General features: G+C 41.9%; 1 protein-coding gene across 3 annotated transcripts in view; it reads left to right on the top strand.

Moving 5' to 3' along the window:
* Positions 1-16,653, top strand: part of helz (helicase with zinc finger) — a 242,759-nt gene that overhangs the window by 166,476 nt on the left and 59,630 nt on the right. For all 3 annotated transcript variants that reach the window (XM_068003894.1, XM_068003893.1, XM_068003895.1), the window contains 3 exons: positions 2,691-2,901; positions 11,662-11,713; positions 12,989-13,173. In XM_068003894.1, the coding sequence (XP_067859995.1) occupies positions 2,691-2,901; positions 11,662-11,713; positions 12,989-13,173 (448 nt within the window). The remainder of the gene's footprint in view (positions 1-2,690; positions 2,902-11,661; positions 11,714-12,988; positions 13,174-16,653) is intronic.

Raw genomic sequence — 16,653 nt, 5'->3', positions numbered from 1 at the left:
TTTAAGGGATCCATTTTTTTTCCTCCCTGGTCATCTGGGCCATGCATAATCTATGATTGAGAAGCCTATCAACTTGCTCAGATCTCCTCGAATGAAATTCAGAGCTGGTCAGTAGGGGCCAGCCTGAGGATGACTCTCCAGTTTTGCCTCCTAATCCCTCTCTCTTTATCCTGCTTTCCCGGGCAAGATGGGTGCTAGGCCTGTATTTGAAACCCCCAACATCAAGACAGCTGATAACAGAACCTCTGAGGAGTTGGTCAATAGTTCATTGCTCCACTTTATGGCGCTGTGTGTTGGTGCTCCAGTGTATTGTACCAACTTTCTCTCAATTAAAGTTTATAGTTACGGTTTTTCGCTCTTTAAAAGGTGATTTTTTCAAGTTCAGAAAAATTTGCAACCTAAGCCTTATCTGTCAGCTTACTTTTTAAATAAAAAAAAACAAGTCTACTATATTCATCAATTTAAAATGCATCAGAGTACTCTGCCTTTGTAGTAATTGAAAGCTACCCCCCCCCACCCCAGTCAAAACTGTAGTAGATATTTGTAGATGGCAAAAGACTTTGTCATATTGATTGAATGACGTTATTTACATACTGCTTCAGGCACGTGTCAAAACCATGGACAGTTTTTGATTTCTATAAATATATTGTAGGGAGTGGTACAAAATACGCATGTATTTTTTCACCTCTATGCCCAGCCTCCCTCCATTTTCAACCCTCCTTTCCTGAAGATGTTCCAATGGTGTTAGCAGCCCTTCAGTAGTTTGCCCAGGTGCCTGTTCTTTGTCTTGAGCCTGCCCATTGAGTGCCAACTCTGGAGGGCATTGCAGTTGAGCCCCACTCGTCCTTACCTGATGTCCTGTTCCATCAGGAGTCACTCGTGAATATCATAGAATCATACAGTGCATTGTGCCTGTGCTGGCTCTTTGAAGAGCTATCCAATTAGTCCCACTCACCGCACTTTTCCCATAGCCCTACAATTTTTTTCCTTTTCAAGTATATATCCAGTTCCAATTTGAAAGTTGCTATTGAATCTGCTTCTACCACCCTGTCAGGCAGTGCGTTCCAGATCATAACTCGCTGTGTAAAAAAATTCTCCTTATCTCCCCTCTGGCTTTTTTGCTTGTTATCTTAAATCCATGTCTTCTGGTTACCAATTCAATTAGAACCAGGAACCCTGGCTGTGATTTTTTTTTCCCCCCTCCTTTCCCTAGCCCTAGATAACTGCATCCAACTGTGGATCTCCCAGTGCCACCCTGATTGAAGTCAACTAATTCAGCAAATTGAACCTGGTCAAATGGCTCAGCACTATACCATGTGGCACATTTATTCACGTAACTCCTAGGGAAAGTAAAAAGCATATTCTGTTGAAGAATATGTTGCAGAATTTTATATGGTTTCACTTAATTGTGGGGCCAATTAAAAATGTGCATTTTATTAATTTATGGTGGTTTGTATGTGTGAAATAGATCAAAGTGCCAACAAACCCTCTCCTCCCACCAAGCTGTATCATTTCAGTGCATTCAATGTTTTCAGCCTCAACTGGATGCATCGATGCTGCCAGTTTCAATATCTCCAGATTCCACATCTATTATGTATGGAGATTAATAATTCTGAAAATGTAACGAGTCATGTAGGTCACTGCACTGCTTTTCTACAGCAACTTTTTTTTTAGAAATATATTTTTGCACGAAGTGGTGTTGCCTTACAGTCCAGCTTAAAAAAACACGTTCTTTGTGCAGTTCACCAACTTTGTGCCTGTTACAATTTTATTGTATTAAAAGTGACACTTCTTTTCCCTCACTCCCTTTAAGTTACTTTCTCGGGTGCTCTCTCGTGCTCCATAAATCATCTATAGCCAGGCAAATAATTTGTTTCTAACCTTTCACCCTTGGTCCTACAAAATTGGCTGGAAGGAGTTGCTCCAGGACAACCAAGGTGTGATTCTCCCTTCATTTTCTGTACCAAATTCTAGTTGCCTCATGATGGCTGAGATTGGGAATTTGGTATGGGTGGAATTGCAGGCACAAACCTTTGCCACATTACTCAATGGTGCTTCAACACATTGTGGCACCATGCTACTAACTTCATTAAATGTTTGTTTTAAAACCTTTGACCCCCCCCACCCGCCGCAAACTACTTCTACTTCATTAGCTCAAAGGATTAGAGATGTGTTTTTGCACCGGATCCAAAAATAGTGCATTTATAAAATCTCCAATTTTTTCTTTGTATTAATAGACACATTCCACATCTTCTGCCACTACTCAAACTTACAACAAACTCTTTTGTAGCATTGACATGACTTTCAACAAATGCAGGACTGTATTTGCACATTCGATGTGAAAACATTGAACATTATACTACATACCTACATAGTTTGTGTTAGCAAACATCATCCACGTCCTTTATTTCTATATTTCAGGATACACCTATGACATATATTGTGCCCTCTTTCTAGTTTGCTGCACGTCAGAATATGTCACTTCTACATTTTTTAATTTAAAGCACCAGTATATTCCATACCTAATGGTACCATGTTCTTTTATTAATGATTTCTGATCTGTGTGCATGTGCAGTAACATTGCATTTCATTTTCTTTACCTGGTCACAAAATGCACTCTCTTATACTCCGTTGTTGCAGGTGATGCCGGATCTTCCTTTTTAATGTCTTGTTCTCTCTCTCTCTCCAAGGAAATTTTGGGAAAGCTTCATTGATATCTGTCACGAGAACAACAGTCTCCATGGCATCACGTTTGAACAAATCAAGGCACAGCTGGAGGCACTGGAGTTAAAGAAGACTTATGTCCTTAATCCTCTAGCTCCAGAATTCATCCCGAGAGCTCTCCGACTTCAGCAGCCAGCAAATGCTAACAAACAGCAACAGCAGCCGTCCCCTCCTAAGGTACAGTGGTACTTTTTGTATTTTCCTCCTCAGCGGACACTCAATATTGGACTAAAAATGTTATTTTTTTAATGTCAGCCTTATCTACAGGTCTTATTTTGATGCCTCTAGTATGTGTAGATGTATTTGAATTTCTAGTGACACAGACTGATTGATGCACCAATGCACTGTGCCACAAAGTGATAGAATGCAGCTTCCCTCCACACACACAGTTTAACATCTCAACCCGATTCTCCTATCCCCAACCATCCAAGAGGAGGATTTGAATGCCGATAAGGCGCTTTCCCAGAGGCAGCAAAAAGTCGGAGGCCAAGTCAGCTCAGCTATCTCCTAATGACCAGTTCAGATGATGTAAGATTTGCAAAACTTTTCACACTGGTTTTGCCCTTTCAGTAAATGAGACAAAGCTTGTGCGGTGAAGATAAGGCATTAATCAGTCCCAAGTGTTTCTTTAAAACTTATTCTTATTCCATTCTGATTTTACTAATTTTCGGTTGAAGTGCTCAGTAACTCAAGAAGCTAATATGTTGCAAGATGTAGATACACGCCTTAAGGCTTATTCATGTTTCTCCAATACTGGATAGTATTATCCAAAAGTAAAAGTGATAATTGGCTTTCATATAAAGTGTTCAAAATCTGAATATTGAAACACAGCAGTATTTACTTCCCATTTTTAGCTTAGAATAGATGCTTTCTTTTAAAATGCTCCAGAACTGTTTATGAATCACACCAGTTATTTGCAACTCATCATTCTACTTTCTTCTCTTTGTTATGTGTCAAGAGCTGGTGGGAATTTCATTGATTTCGTTTCATTGACTAAATAGGATCTCAGAACAGTGGAGATCTTGGACCTTTTAGCACAGCTTTCAAATGTGGACGAGGACACCCTGTCCTGCAGTTACCACATCTGGATTTGTTAAAACTTCACTGCCGTTGGTTGAAAATTCACACATTATTGGTTTCAAGTTAGAAAACTTGTGATTGTTGAAGTGTGATTCTGAGAACTCAATTGGTTTGATAGAAATACAAAATCAGTCAAATTAATGTTCAGTCAAAGCTCATTAAAGCAGATTGTAAGTAAAATTCAATAGGGGAGAGTCCTCTTGGTCTTCAGGCATTATCTAATTGATGTTCTGAGACCATAGCTTAGACAGGATGAAGTGTATTTGATTTTTCAAACTTTTTAATCTTTTTTTAATGTTAGCTCATTTAATCTGCTCACATTCACACAGTAACACCAGGACTTTCAGCTGTTCGCATAGTAACACGAGCAAATTATACAAGTTGTACACATTCTCATTCTTAGATTACAGTGCAGGGCTGTCCAAACCATGGCCCCTGGGCCATATCCAGGCCATAGTTTGCCTAGGCAAATTCGTACTGACATTTCTGGTTGGTTTGTTCTATTTTAATTTCTTAGAGCTGGAGGTTTGGATAGGGCTGTTCTTAGCTGTCGCCTCATTGGTGCGTAAGTATTTAAATCAGAATGCTGAGATTTGTTCTTGAGCTGTTCTTGGAAATCTATATGACAAGTACTGATGGAACAGATCTGTTTTACACACAGCATTGAACCTATTATTAATCTGACTTCAAAAAGGAAGAGATCAAACAGCAGAGTGATCCTCACACTCTGCAATTGAACAGATATATCATTTAGAAGTTTTAAAAGATGAATTTTATCCATGTCTTGTCTTTAGACATTGCTTTTCATGCCCATATAATGAGCTGCCATATATATATATATATATATATATATGTGTGAGAGAGAGAGAGATTTAGCCTGGAGTTTTTTGTGTTCTTTGGCACATGAGTTTGAACTCACTAGATTGCAGTAGTTTGTTTTAGGCACGATGCTTTCTTCCGCGTCCTTCAAAAGTGATTACTGATTTGCAAGAACATGAGCTGAATGAAGAAGTAAATAGTTGATGCAGTAGCACTTACGGACTATTTAGACATTCTAAATATATAACCATGAAAATACAATCAAAATAATGGTTTTATTCATATTTTTATATATATATTGTAAACCCTCCCACGTCAATTTCAACCCATTCTAGTATTGCAGGGCAGGGGTTATTCATGCCATCTTTTTAATAGATTTGATTGAAGCCTTCTATCTAGAGAATGCTGTTGAGGTGACCTTTAACTTCCACAAGCCCACTGCATTGAAAACCATTACAAATCCAAACATCTGGAATTGTGCTTACATTTCAGTTGTTGTACACTGCATAGCCCATTCACATTAATAATTCTGTTTCACATATAAACGCTTGTGTCCCACTGGTCTTTGGCTGATCTTCACTTGCAGAGATGAAAAGTTGTAAATGTTGTCTCTAAATTCATCCAGTTATCCAACTTGAATCTGAGTTAGAAGGTCACTTCAGCACTCAAACATCAGTCTACCACATAGCTAAGCCCAAGAACGAAATGGAAACTGTGATTATGTTATAAACTTGAGCACCTTGTAGAACTTTTGTGTGTTGGCGTGAATATTCTTTCAAAGACACTGTCGATTTGTTCCCCAGATACAGTAAGAAAGGCCACAGGAAAAACTGTTAGTGTGTAGGGAAAAAAAGACTTAATTTGAGAACAGAAGCTGCTGTGATACATTACAGAATACACTGACGTGCCTTGTGACACTTCTGTACATAGCTTTGTTTGTCTATTTAAATGAAGTAATCACTGCTGTGTAGTCTTCTTCCTCAGCACATGCTCACTTGCTTCAGGGTACAACAGAGATTTCAGTCATGAAGGAGATGCTGTACTTTATTTTGCCCACAAATGCTGGCGGCGTTTCAGATTCACAGTAGACTGTCTGTTGTTGTCCATGGTAGCCCTACAACAGCCCAAGGAAGTTCTTTACATTTCCCCCATCAGTAAAGCCAGGTGTGCTCTATCAAAGACTGAGGTTATCAGAAATTGCTGTGTTTCCAATTCGATTAACCCAGTCAGTGGCTGCACTCTGGCAGTAATAGCTTCCTCTTACCCCATTCATCTGTCCTGTCCAACTGCAGTTATTTACAGAACAGAAGTCAGCCTGCTCATTATTAAAGATGTTAGTATTTGCATCGTAGTGCAAGCCCCAGTGCACAGCCAGACCACAGCAGTTTGCAAATACTTGCTGATGAGATGTTATGGGACAACCCACGTCGTTTGCAATAAGCTCCTATCATTGAATTAGTTGTACTACCTACTGCTCCTCCTTGCTGCTATCACCACATCAGTTTTACACTCTTTTGCTCCTCCTTGCTGCTAAAATTGCATCAGTCGTACTCCTGGCTCCTCCTTCCTGCTATAAGTTATACCCACTGCGGCATTGAGCCTGCCTGTTGCCCTGTGTAATTCCTGGAGCATATCTCTCCTTTGGCACCTGCTGCTGTTGGAAGCCAATAGCTGCAGTAAAGACCCTGTTTTTCATTGCTAGTAGCTGCAACTGAATTGAGTGACTGAGCTCATCTGGGATTGCAGATCAACCTAGCTTCTCTCATCACAGTCAAGAAAGAATAAATGAACTTGTATTTATACAGCACCTTTCACGTCCTCGGGATGCCCCAGAATGCTTCACAGCCAACATCGCAGCCAATTTGCCAACAGCAAAGTTCCATAAACAACAGATGAGATAAATGACCAGATAATCTGTTTTGGTGGTGTTGCTTGAGGGTTGAATATTGACCAGGAAACCGAGAAAACGCCCTGCTCTTTGTATCACCCTCTTATTGTTAATAATAATAATAATAGAAAAAAGTTTTATCTAAATTTCCTCCTTCAATTGATGTTCCATAACCTTCAAATCCTGTGCCTGGCATTCCTGGATTCAAATTCTCCACACGCATGAAAATCTCAGACTTCTAACAAGTTTCCCCCTCATCCTCCTCCTCTCCAGAGTAAAGACCCAGGATAGATGTTCTCTTGGCTCAGAGGTAACACTCTTGCATCTTAGTCAGAAAGTCGTGAGTTCAAGCCTTTCCAGGATTTGAGCACATAATCTAAGGTGACATTTCAGTGCAGTGCAGAGGGATTGTTGCATTTTCAAAGGGGTCATCTTTTGAATGTGACCTTTAAACCTGATGCCCCTTCTGCCTGCTCAGGTGGACAGGAGGGAATGTATAGTTGGAGAAGGTTGCAGCGGTAGGGAGGTGCAAGACTGTGGAGAGATTTGAAGATGAGGACAAGGATTTTAAATTGGATGTACTGGCAGACGGGGAGACTATGTAGATTAGCAAGGATGGGAGTGATGGACAAACAGGACGTGTTGTGGGTCGCTGCGTTTTGGACAAGTTGGTGTTTGTGGTGAGTGAACGGTGGAAAGCCAGCGAGGAGGATGTTGGAGTGATCGAGTTGAACATGATAGTAGTCTAGATAAGGATTTTGATGGCAGGGAAATTCAAGTAGGGATGGAGATAGGCAACGTTACAGAGGTGGAGATAAGCGGACTTGAAGATGTGGGTATGAGGCTCAGCTCAAGGACAAACATGATGCCAAGGTTCTGCATGGTTTTGTTAAAACTAAGCAAGTGACTAGGGAGGAGGATGACATCAATGGCAATGGAATGGAGTTTATGGTGGGCGCCGAAAACAAAGGTTTCGGTCTTCCCAACGTTCAGTTTAAGGACGTTTTGATTCATCTAATACTTGATGTCAGCCAGGCAGTCTGACAGCTGGTTATTAGCGGAAACTGTGAGCTGACCTCTTGCCTATGAATAATATCAAGGGGGAGGTTATGGATAAGGAAGAGTGGGGGGGGGGTCCAAGGATGGATCCTTGGCAGACTCGATAGGTGATGAATTGGGGGATGGAAGAGAAACTATTGTTGAAGTTGCACTGGCTTTGCCCAGGCACGTAGGAATAGAACCACACGGGTAGTCTGTGCAACTGAGCAATGGAGGAGAACTTATAAAGACGGATGGCATGGTCAAGTGTATCAAACACTGCAGGGAGATGGAGAAGGACAAGAAGGAATAACATACCACTGTTGCATTGCAGGGATTGTCTTTTGTAACTTTAGGGCTGTTTTGGTGCTATGAAAAGGGCGAACACTGGGAGGTGGGCATGGAGCTGGAAAACAGTAACATTGCTGAAGACCTTAGAGAGGAAAGGGAGGTTAAAGATAGGGTGATAGAGAGGATAGATGATGGAGGACTGGGGGTGATGATGGGGCAGTTTTGAAGGGGGTAGCCCTGATGCCAGAGGGAAGGGAACCATTGACAGTGTCGACTACCACAAGGGCCAAGAGGGTTAGTTCGATGATCGGAAGTGGAGTGGGACGGGATCCACAAAGCAGAGGGTAGGTCTTGTAGAAGAGATAATTTTGGAATGGGAGGTGGAGGAGAAACTGCTCGGTAACAACAGCTCAGGACTTTGAGAGGTTGGGGGAAGAGGGGGAGAGGAAATCGTGGCAGTAACATATGCAGCTGTGCGGGTGAGCTTAGTCTCAAAAGACTAAAAAAAATCCATCAGCTCTTTGTATTTGAAATTGGAGGGGCAGGATTATAGGAGTTTCAGGAGATGGTGTGCCTTGGAGAGGAGGAGCCTAGTGTTGTCTATGCCCTCTAGGGTGATCTTGAAATAGTAAGTACGTGCAGTGCATTACTTTTTTGAAGTGCAATGGTCATTATGTAGGTAAACACAGCAGCTGTTTGCACACAGCAAGATCCCAAAAACAATAATGAGTTGAATGACCAGATAAACTGTTTTTAGTGGTGCTGAGTGAGGGAGGAATGCCAGGACACTGGGAGAGCTCCCTGAGCTGACAGTCTCGGTTTAGTATCTCATCCAGAGCACAGCATGTCCGACAATTCCATCAGTACTGTTGGCTTAGATTAGGATCTCAAACTCTTCAGCTGACAAGCTTCTAATCCAGAGGCAAGAGTGCTACAAGTTGATCTGAGCTTTTGTGCAAAATATAAATTCCAGCAGAAAGCTGTAGCCAAACAGACATTTAAGAAGAGAAAATGTTCCACCTTTGTTGCTGTTTGGTTTATGATATATGGGGCATTGGGTCACCAATTGGAAGCTTTTCAAAATATACTTTCTTTGTTACTTCTGTTTCTATTAAGAAGTTGAGTCCTTTTTAAATGCCAGACCTAATTTATTTTCCTACAGTTAAAGTCTGTTCATATGCCCTCTGATTTTTTTCTAGCTTGACCCTGTTTTGATGTTATTGTGAGTGAAATTGGTTGAGACAGATTTTAAAAATTTGGTGCTTAAATGTTGCCCTTGGAAGAATGCAGCAGGCCGAAGGGTTTAATTTGTCAATTTCTGGTCCAGGCTTATCTCTTCTTGAAGGCTGTTCAGTGAAAGAAGTTTGATTGCATTGTAGATTTGTGGGATTGGTAAAAACCATTGAGTCTTGTTGATTAGTTAATGGTCTAAAGAGTGTCAACTTCAAATGTGTCTGGATTTTGCAGGAATCTGTCATAAATCAGGCAACATTATATAAAAAAATATATACACACACTCTTTTGGCATTGCAATGACATGATAAGTATTAACTGTTGAGCATTATGTAATGTTGCATTTACATTATGGAACAGTTTCTACTTGAAGCAGTTAAAATAATAACTTGTATTATACAATAACTTGTATTTGCTTTACAGCCAATTAAGTACTTTTGAAGTCGAGTCAATGTTGTAATGCCGGAAATATGGCAGCCAGTTTACACAAAGCAAGGTCCCAAATATAGCAGTGAGATAAATGACCAGATAATCTGTTTTAGTGATATTGATTGAGGGATAAATATTGGTCAGGACACTGGGGACTCCTCCCCTGCTGCTCATCGAATGGTGCCATGGAATGTTTTGCATCCACCTGAGAGGGCAGATGGGGCCTCAGTTTAACGTCCCTTCTGAAAGACGACTGTACAGCACTCACTCGGTGCTGCACTGGGTCAGCTGAGATAAAATGCTCAAGTCTCTGGAGTCGGGCTTGAACACACAACCATCTGACTTTGAGGCGAGAGTGCTTCCACTGAGCCAAGGCTGTTCTGTATTAGCCTTGGCTCCCTGTGTAGTGCAGTCTGTTCAGTTTATATTGTGGCGTAGATTCTACAGTACTGGCCACAAAGGTTGTTTGAAAGTTGACTTCAATTTCTGCTCGTTGAACCTTTCCAGGTATTAGAGGAAAGTTGTCACAGGCCAGTGTTGTGTTTTATATATGAGGCATTTTTACATTGAGTGCCATTGATACCAGACTTGCGATACTTTGTTAGCAGCGCACTCCAATATAGACCTAGCAACCTTAGAGACCCATTTTTTTTTAAAGAAGAACCATAGATGTTTACAGAACAGAAGGAGGCCATTTGGTTTATTGTAATTGTGCTAGTTCTTTACTAGAGCAATCCAAAATTAACCCCACCACTCCGTTCTCTCCTCATAGCCCTCTGTTGTCCTCTGCTTCAAATGTTTATCCAATTTTCCCTTCAAAGATGCAGAGGTCTCTGCCTTAGTCACTCTCTGTGGCAAATCATTGCATGCTGCAACAGGCCTCTGTAAAGAAATTTCTCCTAACCCCTCTCCTCGCTCTCTTGGTGATAATTTTACATTTGTTTTTGTGGCCCCACGAACTGCCGTCAGAATGCACTTACCTCTTAACATTCCCAAAAGCTTTCTGCTGATTTACTGCTTGGCGTTTTGGCCTTTTTAAAAATAAACTTAATGAGTTAATACTGGTTTGAAGAGAAATAAGGATTGAAAAGTAGAGAAGCCAAATAAAGGTGGTTTTATCAATATGAAAAGAGCTTTTAATGACCAGTTTTCCGTACATGATTCAAATTCTTAACCTTTTTTTGGAACCTGCAGATGAAATGTGACTTGTTACTTCAATGTGTTGTGATCATATTAAAGGCAGTGTCATAAATATGTACATGTATATATAAATATTTTACTCTTCAATTTAAAATAGAGTTCAGACCGTGCCTGCTGTTTAAAAGATCAAAGGATTCATTTGCTTTTACTTGCTAATGGCTGCAAATCTGTAACTGCAGTGGCTCTTCTGATCTGAGCAAACTATTTGTTGACTATTGTAATTGTCTAGAAAACTCGAGTGAAGCTTTGGAGATTAAAAAATGGCTGTTTCAAAGGGATGGGGTGAATTTTTGCCATGTTCAAAACTTGCACGTGCACATACTAATGTTAAATAAATTTCAGTCTTGTGACGTTTCATCTGATCACTGGAATGAAGTGTTAAAACTGGGCACAGAAAAAATTGTGCCTCCCCAGAACCTGGTGGCCAGTTTTTGAGTTTATTAATTACAGTAGTGTGTGCTGGAGAGAAAGGAGACCCTCCCACAGTGAATTGTTAAGGACTTTGAGAAAGTACTGAGATATGGAAAGAATTTAGAGACTTGCTGTATATGCACAAAGGTTACCTTATGAAGGATACTTAACTCTTGCAGACTTTTTGAGTTGTATCCACATCTTATATTTGTAGTGACTCCGAAATGTTTTGTGCTTCATATATTTGTAAATAAATATTAGTGTGAATGCAAAATTTTCCAACTTCTAAAGTACATGTGATGGCATAGCATGAGACTACGTTTAACCCAGCACCAGATTCTGCATATAGATCATAACAAATGTGCAAGGGCAGATCACTGATAAGTACAGCTTCTGAATTATAGGGGACAAATTCCACTTAGGGAACTGCTGTGAAATGGCTGAGAAACTGTTTTATAAATATCCCAAATTATAACAGGCAGTCGAGTGGGTTTTAATCTCATAATATTGATTGTGACTTTCTAATATATTACTTATTTTATTTGTAGAATAAAGGCCACCACCACAACCAGGGCGACCACTTTCCAACAGATGGATTTGGTAAGTCAGCCATGAATGATCATAGTCTTTTTAGAAAAATAAGGTTTATCTAACGTCAAACAAGATCAAATATTTTTCAAAGCTTCGAACCTGGTATTCAAAACCACGAGATCTGTTTGGTTTCAACAATCCAACAGTTTGAAGTCCAAAAGTAAAATGGTCCTGATGTTTATTCACACTCTGTCCACAAAAGCAAATGTATATTAAACTTAATATTTGAAATATACAAAATAAGAAATTTAAATGCTTAAATACTTTTACAGCAACAACTTGCATTTATATAGTGCATTTTTTGTAGGAAAACATCCCAAGGGATTTCACAGAGACATAAGGTAAAACAGATGCTGAGCTAGAAAAGGAATGATTACCTGACTTCAGCCTCGTGGCAATGGAGGCACTGCATTTCCCCCTGCCTAGAAAGGGGGAAATTTATCGGCAGTTCCTGCTTCTGAATGCTGCTTTGTGATTGACATTAGAAAGTGCCCATGTGGGGATATTGGGTGAGGACAGAACTGGGATCTGTTATGATGCCCCCTGTAAGTTGCCACTCACACTTTCTGTCTCTGCCTGCAAATGAATGAAGATTTAGAGGGTTGGCAGTCTTTATGGATTGCGCGTCAGAATAGGCCACTTCCAAGAGACAATTGACGGGGTGGGGAGCAGTTAGGGAAGGACGGATGCTAATGGGGATATCAAATTGAAATTAAACCTTGAGCATGGGAGGGTAGGGAGAATATGACATTCACACTTGAATAGAATTTACTGCTGAGGTTCCTCTGGGGGAAGACATATGGGAGTCTTTGCTGCATAATTCAATTGGTGGACCAATCCGTCATCTCGCTGTTTATGTGGACACACCTATAGAGTAGGTTGAACTGTCTTGACCTCCACACACACACGGAGGAGACAGAGAAACAGGAACTTCACTTAAACTGATGAACAAGAATTATTGTGTGGTCAGTTTATTGCCGATCGACTGATTAAGCTGAATGACACAAACCCATTTCTTTTAATACGTTACTTTCCAGTGTATACTTAGCTTGCTGCTTCACACATCACAGTAAGTATACTACGCACCTTGCAGATTATGTGCGAATGCAGGTAATGCATTAAAATCTCTACATATAAAGAATGTGGACACTTCCCCTCTTTCTGCAGGATAGTTGGAGATCATTATAGTAAGTGAAGGTTAGGAAAACAACGACGGTAAAAATCAGATTTTACGTATTTTCCTGAGGATCTAAAATGAATCTATTCAAATCTAATGTTTTTCAGTTCAACCCAATCCTACAGTATTAATTGGGAATCCTATCAGAGCCTATACTCCACCACTTGGTCCTCACCCGGCCATTGGTAAATCTCCAAGCCCTGTCCAACGGATAGATCCTCATACCGGGACTAGCATCCTATATGTGCCTGCTGTCTATGGTGGAAACATGGTGATGTCTGTGCCTTTGCCAGTAAGTGTTTTTTTTTACCTGAACGGATTTGTAACCAAAAGTGTGATTTATTCTTTAATCTCTTTCCTTCCCCTTTACTTTTTTGGTGAATTAATTTCAAACTGCATTAGTTGTCAGAGCATGTGTAGTGCAACATCCTCAGCTTAAAATATTTATGTAGTGATCATTTGGTTGGGTAAATACAGTATGTAGATGTCTGAAATTATTATTTAAAAATATTTTATTAAAAAGCTGTTCTGAAAATCTGATGAGCGATGATCCTCGTTTTGGATTCCTCACACACAGCCTCAAAGGGTGGTGATTGACAGTTTCTTTGAGGTGACACTACCAGAGACATGGGAGGTGGCACATTGTTGCAGACTGCTGTGTCGGACTGTCAGTGGTGACATCAGTAGGAAGCAGTACGGATGAAGTCTGAGACATTAACAAGAAGGGACTAATCTGAAAAGCATGCCTTGCGGCAGACATAAGGGTTGATTGAATTGTTAAACGTGCCCAAGTGAATTGCTGAGAAGTACTGTTCACGTTAAAGCACAAAATGAATAGGATGAAAATTAATTACAGTTACCCATTGACGTGTTCTGTTATACCATATTTTCAATTTTTTTGATGATTTTTAAATTTTGTATGGCACGGTAATATCGATCAATGACGTACCCAAGTTATTAAAATTGGCTTTCACCTCTCTTCCAGTTTGCCCACCATTGAGAATTCTGAGGGGATTTTGGTGAAATAATTTGCACCACCATAGCCCCAATTATAGAGCAGATTTACAATTGGTCCTGGAGTATGATGGCCCCAGAAAGGATTAAGGACCAATACAGATTCAAAAATAAGTTTTCTTTGGAAGTACAGTTACGGACCTGAAGGCTTTCACCACATAAGATTATTTGTTTTGGGGCCTGTGCATGTGTCCATGGTGACTAGGTGCCAATGTAGGTCAACATACAGGGAGTGATGGGTGAACTGAGCTTGGTGCAAGTTACGATATGGGCAGCAGAGTTTTGGATAAGCTCAAGTTTATGGATAGTGGAAAATGGGAGGCCGGCCCGGAGAGCATTGGAATTTGAGCTTGGAGGTAACAAAGGCATGAATGAATGTTTCAGCAGCAGACGGGCTGAGGCGGGTAATATTACAGAGGTGGAAGTAGGCGGTCTTTGTGATGGAGAGGATATGGGGTCGGAAGCTCAGCTCAGGGTCAAATAGGATGCTAAGGTTCAGCTTGAGGCAGTGGCCAGGGAGGGGGATTGAATCGGTGGCGAGGGAATGGAGTTTGTTGGGGGGGGCCAAAGACAATGATTTCGGTCTTCCCAATGTTTAATTGGAGGAAATTTCAGGACTGGATGTGGGACAAGCAGTCTGACAACACAGATGGTGGAGGGGTGGAGAGGAAGTGGTGAGGGAGACGTGGGTGTCATCAGCAAACATGTGGAATCTGACATCAAGTCTTCGGGTGATTTTGCAGAGGGACAGCATGTAGATGAGAAGTAGGAGGGGGCCAATGATCGATCCTCGCGGGACTCCAGAGGTAACAGTGCAGGGGTGGGAAGAGAAGCCATTGCAGGAGGTTCTCTGGCGACGACTGGATATGTAAGAGTGAGGGTAGTCTCACTCAGCTGGATAATGGAGGGGAGGTGTTGGAGGAGAATTGTGTGGTCAGTCGTGTCAAAGGCTTTTTTTTTATTCGTTCATGGGATGTGGGCGTCGCTGGCGAGGCCAGCATTCATTGCCCATCCCTAATTGCCCTCGAGAAGGTGGTGGTGAGCCGCCTTCTTGAACCGCTGCAGTCCGTGTGGTGACGGTTCTCCCACAGTGCTGTTAGGAAGGGAGTTCCAGGATTTTGACCCAGCGACAATGAAGGAACGGCGATATATTTCCAAGTGGGGATGGTGTGTGACTTGGAGGGGAACGTGCAGGTGGTGTTGTTCCCATGTGCCTGCTGCTCTTGTCCTTCTAGGTGGTAGAGGTCGCGGGTTTGGGAGGTGCTGTCGAAGAAGCCTTGGCGAGTTGCTGCAGTGCATCCTGTGGATGGTGCACACTGCAGCCACAGTGCGCCGGTGGTGAAGGAAGTGAATGTTTAGTGTGGTGGATGGGGTGCCAATCAAGCGGGCTGCTTTATCTTGGATGGTGTCGAGCTTCTTGAGTGTTGTTGGAGCTGCAGATAGGTTGAGGAGAGATAGTACACCACAGTCACAGAGGATGTCATTGTGACTTTGATTGGAGCCGATTCGGTGCTGTGGCAAGGGTGGAAACCGGATTGGAGAGGTGCAAACTTGGAGTTGCGGGAACAATGGGCACGGATTTGGGAGGCGACATGTTCAAGGACTTTGAGGAACGAGAGGTTGGAGATGGGGTGGTAATTTGCAAGGACAGAGAGGTCATGGGTGGTTTTTTTTGAGGAAAGGGTTGATGATTGGAAATTTGAAAGGGAGGAGGACAGTACCTGAGAAGAGGGAGCCGTTTACAATATCAGCTAGCGCGGGGGCCAGGATGTGAAGTTGAGTGGTCAGTTTAGTAGGAATAGGGTCGAGAGAGCACAAGGTCGGTCTTATAGACAAATGAGCTTGGAGAGGGCATGAATGAAGATAAGAGAGAAACTGGAGATAGATGCCTAGGGCAGGGAGTAACCTTGAGGGAAGATTGGCTTGGTGGGCTAGGGGAAGGGAGTTTGCAGCAGAGGCAGCTGAACAGATGGTCTCAATCCTAGTGACAAAGAAATCCATAAGCTCCTTGCACATTGTTAGGGAGCAGGGGAGAGGGATTTAAGGAGATAGTTGGGAGTGAAGAAAAGAAGTCAGGGGTTATCTTTGCATTCGAGGATGATCCTGGAGTAGTGAGCAGTTTTGGCAGAGAGTAGGACCCGATAGTGCTTAATGTGGTCAGGCCTCTCTGGCGATGAATGGCTAATCCAGTTTTGCACCATGTACATTCAAATCTGAATCCCTTGGACTTAAGGAAGTGAAGGTGGGGGCTATACCAAGGGGAACAACTTGGGTGGAGAGAGTAAGGATTTTACTGGGGACAAGGGCATCAAAGATGGAGGTGAGGCAGTGATTAAGCAGATCTGTAGCTGTAGAAGCATCATGGCGAACTGAGGGCCAAAGTTTAGACAGTTGGGAGTTTGAAAGTGCCGTGGTAAGTGACTTGGGAGAAGAATTTTTTTCCGGAGTGGACACAGAAGGACGTTAAGTTGGAAGGAAGAAAGGGGTTGTGAGGGATGGGGTGGAGAGGGATACAAGGAAGTGATCAGAGATGGCCTTGTCTGTGATTAAGATGATGGGAATACAGAGGCCATGTAAGATGTCATGGTAGAAAGGGGGTGGCCCTGAATATGTATGAGAGTGTATATGGAGGGAGAGGTTAAGGGAGGATAGGGAAGGTGAGTTGAGATGGAGGTTGAAATCATTGAGGGTGAGGTCGCTCAGGTGCAGAGGCTGAGGGAGGAAAGCAGTGAGGATATCTCGATAAGAAACTTGGCTT

Source organism: Heptranchias perlo, chromosome 23 (genome assembly GCF_035084215.1).
Source record: "Heptranchias perlo isolate sHepPer1 chromosome 23, sHepPer1.hap1, whole genome shotgun sequence".
Lineage (NCBI taxonomy): Eukaryota > Metazoa > Chordata > Chondrichthyes > Hexanchiformes > Hexanchidae > Heptranchias > Heptranchias perlo.
Note: the sequence above shows the minus strand (reverse complement) of the source record. Positions and strands in the feature narration are given on the sequence as shown.